At 39.9% G+C, this 27,061-nt stretch overlaps 1 protein-coding gene across 2 annotated transcripts in view; it reads right to left on the bottom strand.

The window, feature by feature from the left end:
- Positions 1 to 27,061, bottom strand: part of LMCD1 (LIM and cysteine rich domains 1) — a 71,501-nt gene that overhangs the window by 25,714 nt on the left and 18,726 nt on the right. Inside the window, exons 2-3 of one of the 2 annotated variants that reach the window (XM_042455829.1) lie at positions 17,249 to 17,337; positions 4,224 to 4,479 (exon numbers count right to left, since the gene is read on the bottom strand). In XM_042455829.1, the coding sequence (XP_042311763.1) occupies positions 4,224 to 4,479; positions 17,249 to 17,337 (345 nt within the window). Of the gene's footprint in view, positions 1 to 4,223; positions 4,480 to 7,943; positions 8,049 to 17,248; positions 17,338 to 27,061 lie in introns of those variants that run through there. The other variant, XM_042455830.1, reaches the window with a different exon arrangement.

Here is a 27,061-nt window from a genome sequence, read left to right as displayed (position 1 = left end):
TTCCAAAAAGCAAACCTTGATTTTGCCAGTTTATATAAGGCACACAATTTTACTGTGCCATTGTATTTTAATGGGACTTGAATATCTGCAGATTTTGATATCCACCATTGGGGGGACCTGAAACCAAACCCCAGCAGATACCATGGGCCCAACTGTAGTAGTTTTACATGAATTTATCACTTGCATTATGTATGTGTATGTGTGTGCACTTATATGTGTATGTGCACATGCCATAGGATTTTCTTAGGCAAGGAATACTCAGAGATGGTTTTGTTTCTGTAATATAGCCTCCATCACCTGATATTAATAGGCAATCTCCCATCCAAGTACTAACAAGGCTGGACCTGCTTAGCATTCATAGTCAGATAGGAACTTATGCCTCACTTGCCTTAATGCTTATGAAAGAAAAATAGTAAACATGAAATTACTATATCTTCTAGCTTCAGGGTACTATAGGCAGAAATATCAGCATCTGATGCTCTTTCTATACTAGAGAAGTTGATCTACTTGTTTCATTTCTGCACACAAGAAAGATTTTTTTCCCAAGAGAGAAAAGTTTCTCCCTGCTGGGTGAGATTATGAGAGTTTTTGGACACTATGATTTTTTTTTTTGTTAAAAAAAAAAAGAATCTTGAAATTTTTACAAAAATTCTGGGTTTTGCACAAAAATTGAATTTTTACAAAAGTTCCCAATATGAGAAAAATCTCAAAGCCATTAAGCATTTTTTAAAGGGGTGATCTCCTTTTTAATTAAGAATGAGAAAATTTCAAACTACACTTTTCAGCCCTATGGCTTAATTAAGGTAATTAACTAGAGTTTTACAAATGCAAGCACATCTCCCTTGCCTAAGTCATGAAAGACTATATAGTTTTGAATACTCATATCTGGCTACAGATTGTTCAATAATAATTTTGATTTCCAAATCTTTTTTGGCATGTAGCACAGTTCTGGGAACTAGCTTAGGAGTCATCTTAACACAGCTTGAAGGTGGAAGGATTATCATATTAAAAATACATATGTTAATGTAGATATCAGAGCACATAACTAAATCAATTCAAGTCATTGAATTTCCCCCCCTTTGTCAGCTAAATGTATTCCAGATATCTTGAATGCATTTCCATGTGTTCTCGTTACTGTGTTAGCCAAGTCCAGATACTAGGCAAAGATGTGAATGCTTGACCTGATTTGGGAACCTATTATACTCCAAGGTGATGGCAAGGAGACAGACAATGGCTTAGACTTTCTTTTCCAAAGTCACAGTCTTTATTGGCCCAACTAATATCAATAGCATTGGATACTTGGCTAGGTCTTCTACTCTGCTTATGAAGTATTATATTTTGAATTACATGAGCTAATCAGCCTGAAATGCTGGGTATGAAAGGTTCCATCACTCTGTATGAGGACTTGACTGAATAAATGAGGTATGTATGTTGTGTCAGTAAGTATTCCTTCCCATGAGAATTGCCAAGATTAGACAAATCCAATATGATCCCAAGTGTTAAAGGCTATAAGAGATTTTTTTAAAAAAAGAGGGGGGATGCACTGGTTGATCACACCTCAGTCAGAATTCTAATTAAAACTATATGCATTATGTGTGTATGTGAGTTGAAAGGCTGCTTTTAACAAATGCTTGTAGCATTTCGATTTGTTGACAGTATTGTCCAACTGTGGTTTTTGTTTTTTTTCTCATGGACCAACATGGCTTCTTTTCTTTTTTGTTCATCCTTTCAGAAATTCCTAGGTTTACCTATAGAATATATATTATAAAGGCTGGGCCATTAAGAAACTTTATGTCTGAAAACATAAATACCTCATTCTTCACAAAGACTAAGTGCTGGCAATAATTTGTTGTCAGTATCAAGAAAAACCCTTGTAATCTTTTCCACTGCTTTTGGATTGCAAGTTCCAGAAGCCCCAACCAATTTGGTCAATGATCTATGCTTAAAAAGAGGAAAACAAACTTCAGCTCTGCAGCACATGAAACTATGTGCAACTCCCTTGGGACTACCCAAGGTAAACCTAGAAAATGTAAAGATAAGCCCTGTTTAAATATTTGAAAGAATGTCACATTGAGAATGAAGCAAGCTTGTTTTCTGCTGCTCCAGAAACTAGGATCAGGAGCAATGGATGCAAGCTACAGAAAGAGAGATTCCAGCTCAACATCAGGAAGAACTTCCTGATGGTAAGAGATGTTTGATAGTGGAACACATTGCATTGGAGAGTGGTGAAGTCTCCTTCCTTGGAAGTCTTTAAACAGAGGCTGGATGGCCATCTATTGGGAGGGGGGGGTTCCTTTGACTGGGTATTCCTGTATTGCAGGGGGTTTGACTTGATGGCCCTTGAAGTCTCTTCCTAGAATCTATGACTCTATGATTCTAAATATGGAGTAACAATTGATTGACAATGCTTGAGTGCTCTGGATTAATTCAAGATATGATAACAAGAAACCCTGTAGAAAGCACACAATGGGAAATCCTTCTCTTCTTTCCGGCACCCTGAAGTAGAGCAGGCTGCTTTAAGAACTTATAAAAGTTACTTTTTGACAAAATCTCTCAATTTCCCAGCCAGCACAGGGATGCTGAGGTTTGTAGTCCAAAAGCAAGTCATATATCTATAACCTATTTATCTTCTACACATACAGACCATTGCTTAATGAATTTTCAATTCTCTCTTTATAAGAGCCGAACAAGAATCTGAACATCTGTACTGTGAAACAGGATGAGTGACAAGAACTGTGGTGCAGTTAAGCTATAGTGACAGATAAGGCCACATTTTAAAGCAGTGGTTCTCAAACCTTTGTCTTGCTTTTGGACTGCAAGTTCCAGAAATCCCAGCCAATTTGGTCAATGATCAGTGATCCTGGGAGCTGAACTCCAAAACATCTGGAGGACTGAAGAATGACAACCACTGGATTAAATGGTCACCTCATGTGAAGATGCAAGCCACTGCTATTATCCAACCATATTCCAAGTATTCAAACATAAGAATTCGGATTCTTAATCTTACTCAATTGTACTGTGAGTAATCCTAATCTCAATACCGATGTATAGTGCATCTGTGTTTTACATGGGCGCGGCATACATGGCTTTCAACATATGCTGAAGCCCCTCATGCGCCCCGGAAGAAGTAATGGGGTGTGTGTCTGTGGCGCGTGTGCACTGCCTCACCACTGTGCACCACCCCACCACTGCGTACCACAGGCACAAGCCCCATTACTTCTAATGGGGCTCCAACATGAGCAGATTTCTCCTTACGCGGAGGGATCTGGAATGGATCCCTGCATAAGGGGAGGGCCCACTGAATCTGAATAATTTAAACACAATGTATTAAACACTGATGGGGTTTGCTGTTCTCCATACTTCAAAATAATCTGTTGCTTTCTATCTCATGAAACAAACCATCAATTACCCTAAAATGGAGATACAGAGATATTTTGATACATGCAACATGAGTAAGTAGGAGATCAACATTACAACCAGGTGGTGGGACATTTATAATTGAGTGTTTCAGATTCTTGGCTTACTCAATACTTAGCTCTCAGATCAGTCAAATGATTTTACATATTAGGCAGTCTCAGAACACCATACTGTTTCCCAAGAGTACTTGGCCAATCCTGGACTGATTTGGCAAGTAACCCTGCCTTCTTTTCAAGAGTAAGCAACTTATTTGGGATCAGAGCATGCCACAAAAGATTGACAGATGTCCAAAGAATCTAAGCTGAAATATTTTCAAGTGACAATGAACTTATATGAACATGTAGATTTAAGCCGAGCTGTAACTTTAGAAGGTCATCTAAATTCTAGGATTATACTTTCTTATGTAAGGTGTCTTTTATTGACTGCTCCTGTCTCCGCATCTTGGCATTACAACCGTTGGTGTAAGTCAAGGACAGACAATAGCCCTTGTCCATGGTTACTGTGTCTGCTTTCTGATCTCAGCTTCATTTAAGTGAGGTCCATGATCATGTCAGTTAAGAATGTTTAAGTAAGTGAGGGAAGAGACAGACTTTCAACAAGCTGCTCCTTAGACTAGGGGTGGCAAGTATAACTTGCAGATGTTGCTGGAGCCTGTATTCCTAAATATGAAACATAGGTAATGAGAGGTATCTTTCAGCAACACATAGAGTAGCACAAATTTGCTCTGTTCTATATTAGATCTGGAATGTTTCAGTGACATATGTTTCAAGGAGACTTATGTATATTTTGAGAATACATGATCTTACCAACTTCTGAGTCAATCCAGGTGGAGCCCATTCATACGTAACAGTATCAAAAGTTGGATCTTTCCGAGAAACTATAGGATTAGTGATAATCATGCGGTTCCTTTTATAGATGCGAACTCCATCACCTCCTTTCACCCGGGCAGTGAGTGAGGAATATTTTGAATCAGAGAGCAGGCGGCCAATTTTCCGATCATCCTCTGCATCAGAACTCAGGCTGTGATCTTCCTGGCTGCATTTACATGACTTGCATATTTTCCTGTGGGAGACAAATGAGGTCATCTTTCAATATAAATTGGAACCCAAAAGGCATGCATTCTTTTGAAGGCTCAAGGGTGAACTTTAGAGGAGGGGAACCCAGAATGTTGAGTATCAAATCGGATCAACCTGACAGGGGACAAAAAAACCTTTGTTGGCAAGAACTCTCTCTGGAGATAAAAATTTGTAAGCTATGGATTTACAGGATTTGTAATGGTGTAGAATATAAAACTGACAAAATCTGCACTGCAGAGGCCCTGGAAGAAATGTCACAGTACATAATATCCATGTATTCCTTTTAAGATGCTATGAACACAGATATCCAGTAAGAAGAACTTGTGTTTACATGAATTTGTAAAGACACATGTGAAAAATAATCTCATTGCTACAATGAAAACATCCAGTGTCTGAAACATCACTATCCACAGCTGCATAAATTAGGTGCATAATGTCTCAATATTTTAGTTAGAATTAGAATACAAAGATAAATTTAAATCATTCCTGGATTGGGATGGACATCTGTAGAGACCCAGTGAATTAACTAGTGAATGGCAAGTTGAGACTTACATAAATCTTGTTGACTAAATGGCTCTACTCCAACTGGGATCAGCAATTGGATGTAGACCACAGTCTGTAAAAGATGGCAGGAAAACTGTACTTTGTTTAATATGGGGGGGGGGGGGAAGAGATGAGCAGAACATAGTGCAATCAAGCTGCTGCCAATTTCCCCTATCTAGTTACTAAGTGGTGGTGGTCAGAAAGAGGAGAATGGCAGTACACTGATCCTAAATATTTATGATGGTATGTACTGGTTATTATCTGCCAGTTTAGTGCTCAGTAGCATGTATGGCTTTGTCATTACTGGACTAACATGTCAAATCCTAGTATGCAATGAAATACCTACAATTAATTATTTCACCCAAAGGATTCCTGTTTTGTTATCCAAACATGTCTTGAGTCTTTACACAATGTATCTGTTTACCTAATATTATTTAGCTATAACATTATATACATAATCTAATTATGGTTGTTGATGATGATGATCCCACTTTTCTCTAAAAATTGGGACTCAAAGTGGCTTACAATTTAGAAAGAACAATACAGCAGACCCTTTTCATCCATGGGGGTTTGGTTCTGTCCACCTTATGGACGGGTAAAAACGTGGACAGTTGCACTCCATATTATTTAATAGGCAATGATGTGTGCACATCCACATCAGCGTGTCTTCATGCAAGCACTTACAAAGAATAATATGATATGTGGAAATCTGCAGGCTGTTGAATCTGCAGATTGTTTGCCTACCAATACAGCAGGCCCACTGTTCAAAGAAATATAAAAAGTGAGCATTAAAATAGAACCAAACTAATCACAGCATTAAAGCATAATATTAAAACATGGTATCAAGTTAAAAGGATAAAAAGCAATTAAAAAGATCAAAAGCTATTAAAAGAATTTCAACTTAAAACAGCACATCACCCCTACTCCATTCTTTAAAAACCTGTTTTAAAAGCCTGTTGGAATAAAAGGGTTTTAGCCTGCTGATGGCAGGACATTAAGGATGGAGCCATTACGGCGTTCCTGGGAAAGGCATTCCAGAGTCTAAGCAGCCATTGAGAAGGGCCTCACCAATCATGCTTGCAATTGTGGTGGCACTGAGAAAAAGGCCTCTCCTGGTGATCTGAGAGTCCAGGCAGGCTCATATGGGGAGATAAAGTATGCCAGACAGCCTGGACATGAGCCATATAGGGCGTTAAAGGTCATAATCAGCACTGTGAATTGTGCCAGGAAATAAACTGGAAGCCAGTGGAGCTGTTTTAACAGGTACTGCAGCTCTTTGACCAGCTGAAGTTTCTGAACACTCTACAAAGGCAGCACAAAGTAGAACATGTTACAATAGTCCAAACAGGATGCGTCACCACAGATCGATCTGATATCTCAAGGAATAGACACAGCTGGCACACGGGCTTTAAATTTGCAAAAGCAAACTTGGCCACTGTAGAAATCTGGGTCTCTGGGTTCAAAGCTGAGTCCATGAATACTTCTAAACTGTGAACTTTGATCTTCAGAAGGAGTGTAATCTTATCTAACACAGGTTGAATACCTATTCCCTGATGTGTCTTTTGACTGATCAAGAGTACCTCTATCTTCTCTGGATTAACTTTCAATTTATTTACCTTCATACAGTTCCTTAGTGATGACAGACATTAATTTAGGAACAAGACAGCTTCCTTGGTTTGCAGTAGAAAGGACTAGTAGTGTTAGGTGTCATTTGCATATAGATGCCATCAAACCCCAACTCTTTGGGTATGTATAAATTAAACAGCATGGGGGACAAAACTGAACTACAAGGGATCTCACAGGCTAACAGTAAGAGAATCAAAGAGGAGTCCCCCAATACTGCCTTCTGGGATTGCCCCTCCAGGAACAAACACAGCCATTGTAAAACAGTGCCTCCAAGTCTCATTCTAGCAAGGCAGCCCAGATGAATACCATGGTTGATGGTACTGAAAGCCATTGAGATAGCCAGCAGAACAAAAAAGGATATACTCCCCCTGTCCAGTTCCCTATGCAGGTCCATCCACCAATGTGACCAAAGCTTTCTCTGTCCCATACCCAGGCCTGAAACCAGACTGACATGGATCCAGATAATGTGTTCCATCCAGAAACTCCTGGAGCTGGGAGGCCACCATGTGCTCCAGTAACTTGCTCAAAAATGGCAGGTTGGACACTGGTCCATAATGATCCATCATAGAAGGATTCAGAGATGCCCTTTTTAACAAAGATCTCCCAACTGCCTCCTTTAGACATGTTGCAGTTCTGCCTTGTTGTAAGGAGACATTGACTACCCCTTTACCCACACAGCCAGCCCCCTTTGGCCTGTTTAATAAGGTATACCTATGGTAGCTTTCACCTCTCAGAGGACCCTGTCCACATCCTCAAGCTTCACAAATTAAAAGTATCCAATAACTCTGGACAAGAAGGAGCCAAGGTTATATCCACTGGAAATATATTTAAACAGGAGATGTTCAGGCATATCTGGAGATGCTAGGGATTTAATCCAATATCATCTGCATACAAAACTATTGGCTATATAACTGAGCTATGTTGCTTCCCCATAGAGAAATAAAAGTATGCATCTATAAAACATTAACACAGCATACATGTTTGTAAGCATTATACGCTATACTATGAGAATTAAACAAAAATCAGCATTCATTCATCAATGGCAACACGACCACTCCCTAACGCCTAAACTAGCATGGCTTGAGTGGGTATCCAATTATTATTAAGCCACATACATAAAGAGGGGATCTAAACAAGAGACTATGTGAATCACTGGCCCATCTAACTAAATAACCTCTTCTGCATGAAGGCTGACTGATACATTGTGAAAAACTACATCCAATCTGAAGAGATATCTCCTGTTACTGACCCCAGCAACCAATATTTAGTGGTATTCTTTACCTCAAGTAGCAATGGGTCTGGAAGTCATCATCCCCCACAGACATGGACAAAGGTTTTACACTTTATAAACCCACAAGCAATGAATTAGGACAGTGTGTTGAGTATGGTTACTTTGGCTGCCTGCCCTCTTCCCCCTGTTGTGCAAATAAAAGCAAGTCATGTGTCAGTCCATTTCCAATTAGCCAGTGCCACAGAAGAATGTTTGTTTTCTGTTGGCCTTGCCAAAGTTCAATTTAGAGAGAATACTAGTGTTGCAGAAGACGGGCAAATGCCTTCCCTTAGGATTCTTGGATGTTTCCGCTTCCAAGGTACACCAATTCTGTGTGATTACATTTCATTTTCTGAAGCAAAAATAGCATGTTGAAGCTCCAAGAAGAAAAAAAATCTTGTAGAGAACCAAGAAACCATGTCAACGTTTGTCCACACATTCCATTCTACAAAGCAATTCTTTGTCCTAAATAGGTTCGTCAAGAAAATGGCATGAAAATGGAGACAATTGGATATATAACACTGTTTACTCTGTAGGATTGGTGTGTGTGTCCTTTCTTTCTGTAATTGCTCCCTGATAAATTAGAGTCCTAAGACCTTTTTTTTAACCTCAGATGGAATAGCAAATGTGGTCCCTCCCTCCCTTCCCTAACAAGTTAAGGTATGTTGTACCCCAGCTTGGTCAATTTATTTTGCAATTTTTCAGTTAAGGCTAATAATGTCATATAACCTTCTTCCCTTCTTTAGCAAACATTGAACAGTTTTCTGCCATTCATGGCACCCCAAATCAGCTGCCTGCTAATGACTCTCTCTAGTTTGCCTCTTGGAAATAATTTTTAGCTCAGGTTATTAGGGTTACCTTTTCTTCTAGAGTTTTATTTCCTGACCAAGACTATGATCTAAGTAGAAGACTTAACACACACTTAGATATTAAGGCACCAACTAGTAGACAATCTGCCATATCAAGTAGTGGTGAGAATCATTTTGAACCTTTGACAGCAAATGACACATGTCTACGTATCACAGTTAAGTCACAGTTGCAGCTGATCACTCATCACTTGCAATGGGAGTGGACAAAAAAGTGAGGCAATTTTTGTCCATAGTTTGTTTTTGCAGTTTGCAAACCTGACAAAGGGAGTTAAGTTAAGGCCATTGTAATGCCTGACCCAGTTTTGGAAAATCGTTTTGAAACTCCTCACTATCAATTTTTGTTAAAATCCCCAGAGTTAACCTTAAAGCAAATCCTGGGTTATTACTCTGACAAAATGTCTCACAAAAGATTGCCAGAGAGGCAGCTCCAACTGGCTATGGAGATTATCAGAAGGGGGACGAAACATCCTTGTCCTGTCCTTATAGCATGATTGTGAGAAGATGTTCATACAATGTTGCGCTTACCCCATCATTATCCCATCCATAAAGTATGATTGATCTCGATTGAATGAAAGACTTTGAAATGATGTCATGTCCTGTCATTGAAGTAGCATTGCCTGGCATTTTGCATTAACTAATGCAATGCTGCTCCAATGACAGGACAATAGTGCTGCGATCTGAAAGCCTTTTGCAGGATTGCACTCAAAAACAAGATAAGGCTGGGGGAGTGATTCTGTCCGTATCCCATCTGTGTGTGATAATTTCCATGGTCTCCCAAGATAAGCCAGTATTCTGTTCACACAGTAGCCAACCTGATGCCGTTGGGAAGACAAGTAATAAGAGTGCAAATATATTCCCCAATCATGCTCCTAATCATCTAGAACAAAAGAGAATGCTGTCTACATTGCTGGAAGTAACCTCTCCCTCTCACACATACCCGTCCATCCGTCCGTCCATCCGTCCATCCATCCATCCATCCATCCATCCATCCATCCATCCATCCATCTATCCATCTATCTGCTGGTAGCCACTCATAGAAATGAACTGCTTTAATTCCTTCTGAAGTGGTCCAGGCTGAAAACCATGACTTAATCTTGTAGTAGTGCATTCTGCAGTTTAACTGTAGATTATGTGAAGATTTGTTTCTGTTTAATTGTCCTGTCCCTGCACTTTCTAATATACTGAGAGAGGATGAAAATTTCTCCACTTGCTCTGCAGCATTCACAACTGTACATACATACTTTATTGCTTTTGGCCAATGGCCATTGCAAAATTAAGGTAATAATACAATACACAACTGTATACACAGCTAAGCTTTCCTCACAAGTAAATTACTCCAGTTTTTCAAATTTTTGAGTTGGCCTTTTCTGAAACACACTTCAGTTTGCTTCAAATAATCTAGTATCATCAATTAATCTATTAATTCCATTGTTCACTTCCAGTTTTATGAGCAGTTGAAGAAGTAATAGTTTCAACATGGCTCATTGGGGGACCCCACTATTTAGATTGCTGTACTGCAGGAAATGCCCATTTATGCCTCCTTATGAGAAGAGGGGGGCTGTATTTATATTACAACTACAATTTCTCAGGTGTCTTGGGTGCAGGGCTTTCTCAAGAGCCTTTTAAAAGCCCACGTAAATAATGTTTACTGAATCACATCTGACCATGTGTATCAATGCTGTCAAATAACGCAGTTTAGTAGGACAGGATTTCCTCCCAGAAAACAACAAGCTTTGCTTTTCTATAGGCTCCATAATTATATTTTTAATAATATTTTCCCAACAAATTTACCTAGAATAGAAATTCAATTAACCAGTTTAGAATTTCTTCAATCCCCTTTTAAAAACTGGTATTGCACTGGCCAGTGTTCATTCCTCTACTAGAGAGACTAATCTAGATGACCTGATATATATATAAATTTGAAGATCACTATTTTCACCTTTTGGATTCCAGATTTTCTTGAAGACTGAAAACTGTCAGGTCCAAAACACACTGCAGAAATAATCCAGTTTGAGACCACTTTAACTGCCCTGGCTCAATGCTAGGGAATCCTGGGAATGTAGTTTTGTGAGACATTTAACCTTCTCTGTCAGAGTTCTGGTGCCACAATAAACTACAATTCCCAGGGTTCTCTAGCCCTGAGCCAGGGCAGTTAGAGAAGTCTTAGAATTGATTATTTCTGAAGTGTGTTTTGGACCTTAGTGTCCTAATGGATGAGCTCCTTACCCCTCATATTTTCTATTACAGATTTTAGTTTATGTTGCTGGATCATTATTTATTTTATGACTTGTATTTGTACTCCCCCCCCTTTGCATTACGTTTCTTTTCAAAGTATCTTTATACAGCGTCTAAATTGGCTATATACATCTATTTATTTCAGTACTAAAATGTCTTAATTTAGGCTGTTATGGGCACAACTTAAAAGTCTGTATAACAACAACATCATAGCAAGAAAAGCAGTCTGTGAACAGCAGGCAGGCTATACAGCATATACCACTTCCACACTGCATGCATATTGGCAGAAAAAGGAGACCATCTGAACACTTGCAACTGACCTATGTAGGGAACTTGACAGGGCAATGGGGCCATACTGGTTTTGACAGAGCCATCTACAGTATTTGATGCCATTAATCGTAGAATTATACTGTGTTATTTTAATCATGTAATCCTGCTTTGATCCTTGGGAGAAGCAGGGAATAATAATAATAATAATAATAATAATAATAATAATAATAATAATAATAATAATAATTTGTCTAGGCTGTCTATTGGATATGGCACCACATGATACCATTTTGCAGTGGTTCTGATCTTATTTGGCTGAACATTCCCAGACAGTGGAACAAATCACATGGTCACTAGCTTATGAGGCCTTCACAGGGCTCAGTATCATCCTTAATGCTTTTTAACATGTACATGAAATTTTGGGGGGTGTGGGAATAATCTGAAGCCCAGAGGTTGGCCCATTATGCTGACGATTCCCAACTTTTTTTTCTTAACCAAAGCCAAGGAGGCTGTGGACATCCTGCATTATTGTCTCAAGGCAGCAAAGGATGGAATGTGGGTAAATAAACAGACTCAATCTAGACAAGACAGAAGTTCTGATGGCCATCAGAAAAACAATCTGGAATTGGGAATGCAAAGTATTCTGAAGAGAGTTGCATTTCCCCTGAAATACCAAAGTCATGGTCTGGGAATGCTCTTAGAAGCCATGTGGCTGATCCACTTCTGCTTCACTTTGGCTACTGTGCTGTGGACTTGGTCACAATGATTCATGACTCAATCAGCTCCTGATTAGACTACTATATTGCATTCTGTGTGGGGCTGCCCTTGTACAGAAAAGACAGCTAGCACAAGACATGGCAGTCAAACTGTTGTCTGGTACTTTAGAGACTGCATGCCAACTACACAGGCTTCCAATTTGTTTCTGAGTTCAATTCAAAGTTCTGTTTTGGGTTTGGGACTGGGGTAATATAAACACTACTTCCTATCATTTGATGCCACTTGGAATCCATGTGAGAGGACCATTGTATTATTATTATTATTATTATTATTATTATTATTATTATTATTATTATTAAGCTTTATTTATATAGTGCTGTAAATTTACACAGCACTGTACATACAATCTTTTAATTAGACGGTTCCCTGCCCTCAGGCTTACAGTCTAAGAAGACACGACACAAAAGGAGAAGGGAATGGTGGTGGGGAAGGGGATGAGGTCCTGGAGTTTATCTCTCCCTCTGAGGCCTGGACCAAGGCAGATGGACTGGAGGGAGGGCTCTGTTTCTTAAGGGTAGGTCCGGTGGCATTGGGGAGGCCTGGTGGGATTGGCCTCCCTTCTCTTCCCTCAGAGGCCAGGATGGAGCCAGATGCCTTCTGGGAAGGGCTCAGTTCCTTTGGGGAGGCCAGGTGGGATTGGCCTACCTTCTTTACCCTCAGAGGCCAGGATGGAGACAGATGTATGTTCCTACACCACAAAATGCTAGGTTGGTTAGTCAATACACAGGATAGGAATTATTGTATAGCAACTCCTCAGATGTGGAACTTCCTCCAAAGGGAAATCAGGCTGGCAGTTACTGTGCAGTCTTAATGCTATAATTATGTTGTGTGAAACTGACCCTAATTTGGCAGTGGGCATGAGAAATCTTGCTTAGTATACTTTGCCAACTTGCTAATACATTACCTTTTTATTTTGAGAAGCCAGGTATTGAAATTGGTACTTTCAGTCTCAACAGTAATCTAAAAGTGTCTGAGAAGAAAAGAGATATCCCAAACAGCAGAAGATTTATAGCATGCTTGGTTTGGGTTTGGAGAACTTGGATCTAAACAGTATACATTTTATATTCCTTTCCTTTACAGATCATAAGCCAGAGAATATATATCCTTTCCGCTGTTATATATGGCAGCCCTTTGCATTAACTGCAAGTAATACCATCATGGTTATTAAAAAGCATTCGCAGGCTGCAGAGTAGCCATAATATAGGTGAGGCTGAGAATGTGCTTTTATGTTGGGAGTGTGATGTATTGGCACTATTGCTTATAGCAAATGGAATCAATATCCCAATGACTCTAATCCAAATAGTTCCTTTTAAAAGCTCTTCTGAAACTGCATCTCAAAGTGGTAAAGACTGTAAAAATGATTTGAACTGAAATGAAGCCTATATCTCTTCCTCCACCACCCCATGATGTAGGCAATACAATTATTAGGAAACTAGATTTTTATGATTTCTTCCTCATCAGAGCTGGAAGGAGAGAAAGCTGCACAATGATGATTTTCAGAAGATGCTACAGAGCAACACCCAGAGACAAGTCAAGGCTTAAACCTCATTAAAATGTATTGCAAATATCCCATTGGGTTTACACATCTGAAGAAAGAAAACTGAATTACAGAAGTTGCTTGCATCTATTCCTTTGTTGCTCTTGCCTGTTACTTGGTGTTAACAGCCGAGCCCCTGTGTGTAGGCCAAATTGCAATGTACAGCTTTTCACCAGTGGTGGTGAACAGCAGGCTGCTGGGTGATGCAGCCCCATTTTTGAGTCCATTATCCTCTTTTACTGTGACTTCTGTGGCAGCAGTAAAAAAATCAATCTCTTTCCTTGTTTTGACTATAAAAGCCACACATACTATGCATAAAGACTTTCTGTGAGGGGCTGTGAAGACTGCCCCTAAGGGTCGGACTGCAGCCGTCCCTTTTACAGCCAGATCAGGACCACGACAACCGCATGCTGCGGCCCCTATCTGGCCTTTGCAGGGTGCAAAAATGAGCTGCAAAAAGCGGCTCCTTTTTGCATTCTGCAAAGGGCAGCTTTACAGTGCCAGAGGAGCCCTGTTATGCTGTGTGTCATGTGGAGCAGCACATGGTGTCACACTGTACTGGGAGCAGAGTCGGGGCATGCGTCATATGGACACTCTGGCCCAACTCTACCCCCAACTTGGCTTTTATGGCCAGTATGCACAGCCTCTGAGACTAATAGTGCTGCTGGAACACTGGCAACGTTGCAAACAAGGTACATCCTTGCATCTTGTTTTTAGGTAGCAGTGTTGTGCCAGGAGTGCTAATGGCCACTTAGAAAAGGTATAAGTATGATGCAAGGTTTATTTTAAAGTAAAAAGGGAGAGAAAGGTTTTGTATTTGAAGATGCTATCACATAAAGCAGAAATGGCCACCCCTAACCCCACCCACTTTGGAGCTACTTATGCACCCATGAAAAAACCCTTTCCTTCAGCTGTGTAGTACACAAAATGGTGATCAGAAGCTCATGCATGTTTCCAGCATTTGGAATGCCATGTCTCATGCTTTAATACCACCCCCTCTTTTGTCTTGAGAATAAGCAGCAAGGAGTGATGAGTGGTTTAAAGCATTTGTCTCCCATTTCTTTATGGCTTCTGCCAGCTTCCAGTGACATGATACATAAAGCCATTTCAGACTGTCTACAGACAATTACTGCTAGCTGTTGTATGTGTTTTGCACTCTGAAAGTTAGAAGAACTATATAGGTTTGAATATCATTAAGGGAGATCAGTCTATATTCTCAGAGGAAATCACATTAGAGGCCCATCACAAAAAAGATGTAGCGCCTTTGCACATCTCCCTTACCTGTAATAGCTTCAATGTAGCTCCCACTAAGAATAAATCTTTGTAGAGCCCAAGGACTGTATCACTTGAAAGTATGCAGTTGAATCTTCCCTACTGTTAAAAAACCCCCAACTATCCATATATAAAGGACTAGCATACCTAGGATAATAGTTCTCTTTCATTTGCCAACCTCAGGTGATTCTCCAATCAGAAAGATCCTGAATGTGAAAACAAATCAGGTGGCTGCCACCTGCATTCTGAGGCTTTACAGTACTACATGGACCATATTTAATGATACCTGAGGTCTTTCGTATTGTCTGTACTGAAGAATGGTCTAGTGAGCTAGGCTTCTGCTACCAGGCAGATGGTATTTAAAGTCCTTGTTAGCATCATGGCCAAATGTTAACAACTGTGGTATGAAAGAGTTAAGTTGTAGTAATGACCTTGATGGATGCAATTTCCATTCCCTTTGCAGTTTGAGGCTGGGAAAGGATATGAAGGCTGGAAGCCAATTAGGGGAGTTCATTTTCTTTCTCTTGCTAACCTGCTTGTGCAGTTCCCATAGCTTCTGGGGGGAAATGGGTCATGCTTGCATACTTTGGATCTGCACTATACAAACCTTGGGAGACCATCGTCCAATGGCCTCACCTGATAAGGGAGATGCACCCCAGCCCATGGTTTCCCCATATATCCAGCAATTGGGAATATGGTTGTCAGCCAAGTTGAGTAAATTTGTGGGGTTTTTTGGGGGGGAAAGCAATTTTATCATTGGTTGTGACAGGACCTAATCAGTGAAAGAGATTGAATGCTTCACTGCTGTTTAATATGTGCTACATCATTTACTGTCAATAAAGTTTATGCTATTGAGGTAATATGTGTTTGTGTTCAGCACCGAAAGAACCCTTGAGGAGGTCCAAAGCTACACATAGTTTTGGAAGGAGTAAGATTTTGGAGGGGAATGTGGTAGAAACCAGCAAGAACCACATGTAAGCAAGGCAACATAAGGCATAGGCAGATGATGGAGTCTTTTAAAGAAATGCCAGCTTTGACTAATCACTGCATTCTGGAAAGATGTCTTGATTATGGAAGAAAAAAGCATTTGTGATTGTATAAGATTAAACATGCAGGGATGGTGCTGCATTTTTTATGTGTGTCTTACATTCTTGGGTCTGAAAATGTTTTCCCACTAAAATCAAAACAGACTGAATTCACTACATGTCTGATAGTTTATGTGATGTTGGTTGAATAGATACATCAGAAGGCCCAAATATTTTCATTCAAATGGGTCACTTGAGTCTTTCTAAACTGTTCCCTTGAGAGTGGAGGCTTTGAGGAATGTGACATTTTAAAAGATGCAATCAATGCCAAAAGACGAATGTACTTGGACTGGAATGCCTTTAACTGCCACCCACTTTCAGAAAGGATACACAACTCTGCACTTTGGACAAAAGAAATGGATTAAAAACACAAAAAGCTTCAAATGAAAGACTGACCAGCTCAAATGTCAAGTCTTGAACATTTGAACAACAGACAGAAGCAAACTGAACAGTGGAAGAGAGAGGAGGAGGAAGAGTAGTAATTCATTTCATCAGCAGGTGATGTTCACACACAAGCCTCATAGCTTTTCTTATTTTATGAGTGGCTATATGAGTTTTAATCCGGTTTATCTATAGTGAATAAAGTATTTTTTTCTGATTTGTCAAGACTGATTCAAGAAAAGAAGATTTTTCCATGCAAACTTAGTCTTGGAACTCTAATCTGAATCAGTGATAGAGAACTCAAGTTTAGTGGCTGGTTACGATCATTCTGGTGGTTGCCTATGTAGAAGTAAAGCCATCCAATTGAGCTAATGTAAGCAAAGGTCTTTGAACACTTAGAAAAAGTACAGCAGCCCTTCACAGTTATATATTCTTTACCCATGGATTCAACCATTCACAGCTTGAAAATACTTTAAAAAATATATACATCCCCAAAAAAGCACATCTTGATTTTGTTATTTTACATGAGGGGCACCATTTTTTGACACCATTGTATATAATGGGACTTGAGCATCCACGTATTTTGGTATCCACAGGCATCAAACCCCAGTGGATATCAAGGGCCTACTGTATTGTAAGATAGGTGTAAATTATTCTTTTCAATTGCAAGGTGAACTTAACAGTAGAATAAAATAATTTTAAACACCTAAAATGAGTGAATGCACCAAGAAGTATATACTTTTTACAAAAATGACAATTTATTCTATAGGGCCACTGACATTTGTGAATTCACAGTTGCATTGGACACAAGCCAAGTCAGAACATGAAATTAAAACAGAAAGGGTTATTTAGGGGGCAAAATAGGATTCCTGTAGCTGTAAATGCAGTACCTCCAAGAATGTGGCTCAAATCCAGTGCACATTCCTCTGCATCTTAAACAAGGCACACCTCTTCCTGATGGTTGCTGGCTAATTGAAACCTGAAGAGAGAGAGAGAGAGAGAGAGAGACAGAGAGAGGTAAATATTATTTAAAAATGGTCTGTACCACCCTTCATCATGGAATCTATCCAGGGCAGTGTACAAATACAGTGTCAAGCAACAAAGAAACCAAAGAGTAGAAGGAACAGCATGAAGTCAGTCAATTTCCTTCTACTGGAGGCATCTGGTCCATAAAGGGCTAGGGTCCACCAGTCATGAGCACCCCATTAACATCTACAGGCTGCAGGAAATGGATTGGATTCTGAGAATCAAGCCAGATAGTGTTTTGGGCATATCCCCAGATTGAAATGCATATGTGCCAACTCCCAAAGCATCCTTACTAAGGCGATGTGCAAAATGTAGAGATGAAATTTGTAAATTGAACCAAATGCTGACTATATATGTAAATTTTACACACACATAGATGGTCCCACCTCTGTGTCCAACACGTGGGGTAATATAATGCAGGGGGTCATACGAAAGGTATTTATCAGCTGTGGCACTCCAGTCATGAAATGCCTTCCTCTTGGATATTTATCTCATTTATTGATTTTAATTTAGAATTGTTTAGGAAATCCATATTGTTATATCTGGCTTGTGTCCTGAGATCTCATGATAAAAAGGTGGGATAAAAATACAAAAAAGGTAGTAAGGTAGTGGGGCAGCTATAGGGAGATGCTCATATAACACACATAGAGATCCAGCTTCAAGACTTATTCAAAGTTACAGTGGCCTTGGAGGAAGCAAGACCAAAAACAAAACATGACTGAATTAGTTGTGGTTACTCAAGGATTTATTCTTCTACAAGATAACCCAGGAAACACAAGTGAAAGAATGCAGTGCCCTGATTATTTGATTTCATTTTATTGGCCTATGTACACTTGTACACCTCATAGAGACTCAAAGAGTTATTTTGAGAATGTGGCGAGTTTCCATATCTTTTCAATTATGCTTTGTAGATGGTTTCCATGGTGAATGGGAAACATGGCTGAAGAAAATAAAATAAAATGTGCCCTAGAAGGAAAGCAAGGGCTGGAGCAGGGGAGGGGAGGGTGTGCATGAAAGGCTTTCAATATTGCTCAGCTGTTCATTCATGAGATGGTAGGCTAGAAAAATCAAAACTGAAAAAGGACAGATTAAAAATTATGTCAAAATTCAAGTGAAGAATGCTTTTGAGTTTAAATGGGGAAAATGTTTTGACAATTGGCCTTCAAATGTAGTAAATTCCAGCTTTCAAATCTTTAGAAAATGATTAAGCATGCCTCTGTATTCAAACAAGGAAAAATATGTACTGGAAGAGCCAGAATGCATTTGTCCAAAAAGGAAGTATTCTAGAGAAATGGATACCATAGAATGTTGTCTCAATTATGGCCTTGTCACTGACTTTCTCTCCCATCCCCAAGGAATTTTCCCAGACTCTAAATCCTAAAAAGCTATGATGTCTTCAGACGTGGCAGCAATTCTGATCAGCAAGAATTGTGCACAGCATTCCTGTAAACACATCCCAAATCCTGGCCCTGTTTAGGCATTATCAGCTCACACAATTCGCACTGTGTGGGGTGTGAGTTAGGGAAAGAGTGAGTCCATGCTCAATTGCCTTGTATTGGGGAGCAAGTTGACAAGATGATAGTAAGAGCTGTTTGACAGTGGAACACACTCCCTTGGAGTGTGATGGAGTCTCCTTCTTTGGAGGTCTTTAAACAGGATGCTAGATGGCCATCTGTGGGGATGCTTTGAATGTGAGTTCCTGCACAGCAGAGAGTTGGGTGGCCCTTTTGGTCTCTTCCAACTCTACAATTCTATGATCATAGCCTCAGTTACATACCAATGGCTTAAAACAGCATTGGAAAATTGTGTAGCTCTCTAGCTGTTGAACTGCAGTTCTAAAAATAATAATAATAATAATAATAATAATAATAAAATTTATTTATATATCCCGCCTCTCCCTGCGAATCGAGGCGGGATTACAACCAATAAAATCAAATGATACAATTACACAACCCATATTACATAAAATAATCAATTAAAACAAGCCAAGATGCAATCCCTCATTATCTATGCTGGCTAAGGGTGCCGAGAGTTCAAGTCCAACAGTGTCCACTCATTTTCTCCTCCTGGTCAAGAACCTGGTTGTTTAGAGTTCTAAGTCTTACAAGTCTATCTTTGAACATCAGGGTTCCCACTTCTCATTCTTCTCCCATGCATTGCCAGGGGTGGACTGGTAGTCTAACATCACCTTTGCACCCCACATTTGAATTGATTATATCCTAATAATGCCTGAACAGGGCTACTGAGGAATTTCCCCAATGGGTGCCAGGCTATTCAATTTTACAGTTTCTGTTCTAATGCTGCAACCTACTGTATTCAAGCTCTGTGTTCCTGTGAAACATCTGTAGTTCTCATCTCATGCTTCAGAACACTACCCAGCTATATAAAGTAGGTAGAGTCCTATGTCATTGGAAGCCAGCATGTCTAAGAGGTGCCACAGCACTGATGTTCAGTACATGATTTCCCAATAATCAAACTGTTTGGGAATGACAAGTTCCTTTAATCTTCATGGGCCCAACAGCTTTTTAGTGCTTGAGCAAAAGACAGGCTAATCTTATCAGTTTTTATTATATTCAGTGATATGTATATGTGTAGAATTAAAATGTATAGCCATGCTAGTCTTGAAAATCAGTATGGAAAGGGTTCTTGTAGCACCATTAACTGAAAAAAAGAAGTTGGTAGCAGGAACCTTTGTAGACTTCAGCCTACTTATTGCATCTGAGGAGGTAGGCTGAAGTCTACAAAAGTTCATGCTACCAACTTCTTTCTTTCAGTTAATCTCAAAGGTGCTACAAGATACCTTTGCATAGTGTGTGTGTGCACATGTCTTTGCCTGTTGATGTATGGCAACTCCATAAATTCTTGGGGGTGAAACAAATGGGACTTGAAACCACTCCTTTCGAAAATGGATTGGGGATGTGGCAACCACACGCCGCAGACCCAATCCACCTGGAACTTGGATAAAAAAGGAATGGGTTTAGGAAAAGACTAGAAAAGACAATAATGCTTGGAAAGGTGGAAGGCAGAGGAAAGAAAGGAAGACTGTATCAGATCATTAGGCTCAAAGGAGATCATAACCCTTAGCCTGCAGGACCTAAGCAGTGCAGTTGAGGACAGGGTAGCTTGGAGGTGTATCATTTACAGAGTTGTCATGAGTCAAGGCCAACTCGAGGAAGTTAACAACAATGATTGCCATGTTTCTGTGAACATTACTTCATGGCTTGCCAGCTTTGGTCTGCCAAAGAGAGAAAAAAAACTTCCGGTTTGCTTTTTAATGGCAGCTTTATCTGCTGAAATCAGAAGCAGCTTGTCACAGATGGAGATAATATTTATCTCATCTAGCATCTTCCCATCAACCATAACTAGAGATGTTGGCTAAAAAAAAAGTTGGAAACTATTCCAAGTCTTAGATAAAAGAACATCTCATGCATTCAGTGATAGCTGCCAAAAACTCATTCTCACTACAAGAGACTTTGCCTGTATTTAGGGCATTTTATAAAAACCTTCTGTCTGGAAATATGAATTTCTTTAGGGTGTGTTCCAAAGGCTCATAAATGTTGCTGGCAAGCTTTGGCAAAATGAGGGAGTAACTGAAGATGAATTAGGCACAACGAATACATATTTCAGAAGAGATATAAGGAAGAAACCAGGATACTCTCTACCTTCGAATTTATCCACTGCCATCTAGGTAAAAATGTTACATGAAGGATGAGTGCAATGAATTATGAAGTGCTATTTCATGCAGATTGAAAATGATAGATGTCTGAAGTAATTCTTAATCTCTCTAGATAAATATAGATGGCTGGGTGTCTGGAGGATAAAAGGAAGAAAAATAATTCCTGTTTATTGGAAAGTGTATCACATATTTTAATGGCCAAATCTTTTAAAATCATATTTAAAGCTGGTTTATTTGACAGTGGTTGGATGTATAATAGAAAGTGGCCAAGACAATTTTTTTGACACATGAAGCTTCAAGCCTTTGATGAGTGGGAAGCACAAAGCTAAATCTGGACTCAACTGAGAGCTGAAAGAAAAGAAAGGTAGTTCAAAGTTAGATTATGTACTTCGATTACCTGCTTGGACATGAAACCCACTGGGCGAACTTTGCAAAGTTACATGCTCTCAGCCTCAGGGGAAGGCAATGGCAAATCTTCTCTGAACAAAATATGTCAAGAAAAGCACATGATAGGTTTGCCTTAGGGCACCCATTACTCAGAAATGATTTGAACGCACACAACAACAAGCAGCACTGGTTAGGTATGACAGTGCTTGCAGTCAAGTAATGATTGCACGATACACACACCTTGATCAGCTATATTCATGGAGCTCTCCATGGCTACTAGTCATGATAGCTATATACTGTACTACCCAAAGTAGGCTTGGGCAACGTGTAGCCTTTAAGATGTAAGAAAACTAAAAAAAAAAAAAACCTCACCGTTGGCTATGCTGTCTAGGGCTGACAGGAGTTGTGGGCAGTACCATTAGAAGAGCGACTTTGTCCATCCTTGACCTAGAGTACCTGATGCCACATATCTTGAATATCAGTTGCTGGGAGAATATATGCAGGTTGTGGCTCCTCTTGCCTTGCTTATGGGATTCCTAAAGACATCTGGTTGACCACTGAGGGAACAGAATGCTGGAACAAATAGGCATGCAGTCTGATCCTACGGTTCTTATGTTAATTGTTAAACTTAATTATAGTCCTGTCCACATATGTTTTTCATTTGCATGTGGGAAACACAAGAGAGAAAAATTTGACTGAAGTACTGCTTGTCCAAATGGGCTCAGAGTGAATGGGGCCAAACTTAACATGCTTCTTGGCAAAGTTTTTGATCCACTGATATAAGTTTCTCAGTATGTGACGGTGTGTTGTGGTGCAGCTGTTAGTATTTCCAACCTCTGGTTCATTGTTGCTAGCATAGCAAATTCAGAATTGTTAGATAGTTTCAAAAAGAACATTAATAGAAATCTCTGGAGAACAAAGATATTTATCTTTAAAATAATAACATTAATGAAAAAGGGGCCTACCAGGTAGCGTTACAGTGTAGGTTTTTTTAAGTGGTCTGTACTCTGGTATCTCCCACTACTAAACACATGTATTAAATGGAGCCAATAAAGACCCCTTAAAGTCACTCCACCCTTATGGGTAATCTGAATGAACAGATACATTCTTCCAAGTATTAGGCAGTTGGCTTCAAATAAATTTAAAACGTTTTATTAGCCATGCTATTGTAGTATGTTTAAATCTACTATACATTGACAAATGGCTTAAAAACATTGCCAGATACAATCACTAATCCTGCAGACTCTACAGTCTCCACGGTACATACCACATGCAGATGATGGCTAGTGAGCTCCATAGATTGCATCATAAAGCAAACATTTATTCCAGCATTCACTATTATATAATGTCAATATTATAGACTGATCCCTTTTCTCCTTGCCCTACAAACTTCCTGCAGATATAGCATGGGGGCCTAGATAATTTTTTAATTTGAATGTACAGTGGAGTAATTTAAAGTGTTGCATAATGTCCAGTTGTATCAAAGATATAGCTGGGTTAGTCTATAAAATCAGTACGTAGAGGGATCTTGCAGCACCTTTGCAACTAACTGAAATAAAGAAGTTGGCAGCATAAGCTTTTGTAGACTTCAGTCTACTTCCTCAGATGCATATAGTGGATTGGAAACCAGAGACAGACTTATATATGTCATTGGTATGTGAGAATGTCAATTCAAATACAAAATCCTTTGTTTATGAAAACGAAGTAGCAAGCCCAGTTTTAATTTTAGTCGTTAGTGAACAAATACATTATGTACTGGCCAATGTGTATGGAAATGAAGAGGCAAGACCAGTTTGGCATTGGAAATTAGCCTGTAGGTAAAGAGAATAGGTGAGTGTAGGATGCCCCCCTGAGGATGGGGTGAGATAGTGCTGAAATGTGTGTAATGAGTCAGGAAGCCATTATCTCTGTTCAATCCATTGCTGAGGGACAGCAGTTTATGGATGAATTCCAAATCTGCTGTTTCTCTTTCCAATCTACCTTTGTGGTTCCTTTGTTCAAGGACCACTGTTCTGAAATCTGCAATGGAATGTCCTGGGAGATATCAGTTTTTGTGTATTCCCATTCCTAATGTCTGATTTATGTCCATTTATCCTCTGGTGCAGGGACTGGCTGTTTATTTAATGTAGAGTGCTGACAGGCACCGATAATATAGTATGGCATAAATCACATTGGAGGATGAACACGTGACAGTCCCCCTATTATTGTGGGCGATGCCATTAGGTCTTGTGATGACATTTCCTGGATAAATGTGCAGGCAGAGTTAGCATCTTGGTTTGTGGCAAGGCTTAGTTCCTGTGTCCCCATCTGTGTCATGTGTCTTCCTGTGTATGAGTACCTGTTTGAGTTTTGGAAGCTGTTTGTAGCTGAGTAAAGATCTGCCACCAAGAGCCCCTGAAAAAGTGGCATCATTGTCCATAATGGGTTGCAGTTTGTTGATGATGTGCCTGAGAGGTCCCAGTTATGTGACCACTAGTGGGGTGCTGTCATTTTCTCTCTTCCATCTGTTCTGTACAAGATCATTCCTGGGTAGAAGTTGTGTATGTATCAACTATGAGAGTACAAAAGAAGTTTTAGGAACACATTTCCCAGACCGCCAACCTGTGACAGCACTTTAAATCTCTATATTACCATCCTGTTTATTCTAAGAAACACTATCCATTCTACAATCATTCCAGTACCCCACTGGGTTATCTTGGGGAGGCCACACATTCTTAACCTCAGGGAAAGGCAAGGCAAATCTCCTTTGAACAAATACTACCAAGAAAACACAATAATAGGTTCTCCTTCAAGCTGTCGTAAGTCAGAAACAGCTTGAAGACACAACAATGCTAGCTAGCTAGCTAGTATTCATAGCATATACATTTACTATTTCTTTGAGGTTGTTATTTAATTATGCTCAATTCTGCTCAGTTTCTACAAGTTGGATAGGTTTGGTCCTTCAGCATAAAATTCTCACCACATCACAGCAATCCCACAATGGCCAGAAATATTTTTTCTGGCAGTCATTAGTGCAGCTGAAACTATGGGTTTCTAATGTTGCTAAAGACAGCAGAAGCATGAATTGGGGTGAGGTACTTTCAACTGTAAAGCATTTTAGACAATATAAATCCCTGAAACATAAGAGGATTCCTGAAATCATGCTATGGTTGTGCACATCACCACTCATCTGTAAGAGGTTATAAATCAGATTACTTAGGTTGTATCATGCTTGCATCAAATTGGCTCACTAGCATAGAAAGTTAAGGATATAAGTTGTAAGAAGACTGAAGCTGGATCAGATCTAGCAGAATCAGGCTTGTCTAGTCCAACGTTTGCTTCACCTGGTGGCCACAACATGCCTGTGAAAGGGACACTAGCAGGACAAGTGTGCAGCTGCACCCTCCCTGTGATACTCTCCAGCATCTGATATACAGAGAGCTCCTGGAGACAGGCACATAGCCAGGATTTTGGGAAGGGGGGGGGTCCAGACCAAGTGCCACCATTATAATGGGGCTTGGGCGTGGCGGCATAGCAGCACATGCCATTCACTGTATCTAATGGAAGGGGGGTCCAGACCCCACGGATCCCTCCCCCCGGCTACATACCTACTGGAGATTACATATGGCCATTCTGACTAGTAACTATTAATGGCCTTAACCTTCATATACTTTGCTAATTTTCTTTTATAGCCATCCAAGTAGGCAGCTATCACTACATTTTGTGGCAGTGAATTCAATACTTTCACCATGTGCTCAAAGTTAGAGTTTCTCTTTCTTGTCCTTAATCTTCCACCACTGGATGATTCCACAGAGAAAGCAAGGGAGGGAGGAAAGTACTTTTGTATTTACTTTCTCTACAAAATGTATTACATTTCAAAGAAGAGGAAAGATCAGCATGAAAAGCTCTGACAGAGGCAACTGCAAGCAAAATCGATGGATAGAACCATCAACCATCCAAGCATTGTTAGGCTTAATAACTTGAGAGGGAGTCAAATAGAGCACATGTTCAAAGTACATACAGTACAATTGCCACTTTGTCAATTATGCTGCTAGCAAAAATGCATCAAGGATCTGATTTAATTCTGCAGGTGTGGTTAAAGGGGTGGGAAAAGAGATAATACTCAGCCAGTAAATCTGAGAAGCTGTCATTTAATGCAAGGTTGTTTCACCTCTTTATAAGTTAGCTTTGGACATACAATTGTAAGCTTATGTATAGCTGTAGGCCTACATATAACTATAGGACAAGATAAAGTGCAACCTTCCAGATGTTGCAAGACTACAGCTCCCAGCAGTCCTAGGCAGTATAGCTAATGCTGGGTGTTGCAACCCACAAACATCTCACGAGTTATGTCTTGTCCCCAACATGGTAGGGGAACAGAGGGGGTGGAGGTAGCCTTGCCCATTTGTGAAAGCAATGGGCTGTGCAACTTACCAGCACTCTGTAGCAGACAGTTGCTATCTAGCAGCCATCTACATGGTACTGATTCAGCTTCAGATGCCACCTGCAGATGCTCAATAACCTCAAGAGTTATAAATCATCCAGCTACTGTATTTTCTGGTGTATAAGACTACCTTTTAACCCAGGAAAATCTTCTCAAAAGTTGGGGGTCGTCTTATACACCGGGTGTCATCTTATAGGGCGGGGTGCTGAAACTTCCGAACTGGACCAGAGAATCTGTGGTTGTGGCATATGATGAGGGGAGCTTGAAAACGGCCACTATCACAACCCCGCCATATGCGATGACTGTATGAAAGCAGCAAGGGCAGCACTTTACAAGTACGGTAGAAAAAAATCCACTCACCAGGATTTGTGGAAAGAAGTGACTTAATGCGGTCCTGATGACGAGGTGAGGGGGCATCTCACCGGGAAGGTGCAAGTGAAGGCCCAAGCAAGCTGCAGGCATCCAGGATGCCTGGGGTATGAAAAAAGAGCCGTGTTTGCACTACCGCTATGATAATCTTGGAGACAGGGAGGGCTGGGCAGGCAGGGAGAGCTGACCAATCCAAGCAGGCTTTGTATACAACAAGTTTTCCTGCTAAGTACCTGCATGTTATAAACATTTGAATTAAAATTACCATATTGAAATCAAATCTGATGTTTTTAAAAATTTTACTTGGTGTGCATTGGAAGAGGGGTAGTCTTATATGGTGAGTATATCCCAAACTCTATATTTTAACTGGTAAAGTTGGAGGTCGTCTTATATGCCCAGTCGACTTATACTCTGGAAAATATGGTAGTCATTGTATTGCCAGGGCAACAGTAGCTTATTTGTTTACTCATGACCCTTTTTGACCATCTATAAATGAGAGTTACTATCATCATCATCTTTTTAACAATCATTGTCTTATGTAGACAAGTAGCCTGGTATATTTCAAGAAGATTGCAAATTACAGAAGTACTCAAATCAAATAATAGTCAAATAATAAACAAAGCCTTACTTTCCAGCCTAGCTTGACACTGTGGGATAAGGATTCCTGCAAACTGGGAAAACAGGGAAGAGGAAAGGGTCTTTCTGCAGATAGCTGATCAGTGTTTACACATCAAATGTAAACGAAGCTGCATTCTGATTGTAAAAAGCTACATTAAACTGGATTTGGCAGTCATCTGTTTTTCTCTGGGCTGCTTCACTAAG

This window comes from Sceloporus undulatus, chromosome 2 (assembly GCF_019175285.1).
Source record: "Sceloporus undulatus isolate JIND9_A2432 ecotype Alabama chromosome 2, SceUnd_v1.1, whole genome shotgun sequence".
NCBI lineage: Eukaryota > Metazoa > Chordata > Lepidosauria > Squamata > Phrynosomatidae > Sceloporus > Sceloporus undulatus.
This window is presented reverse-complemented; position numbering and strand designations above follow the sequence as displayed.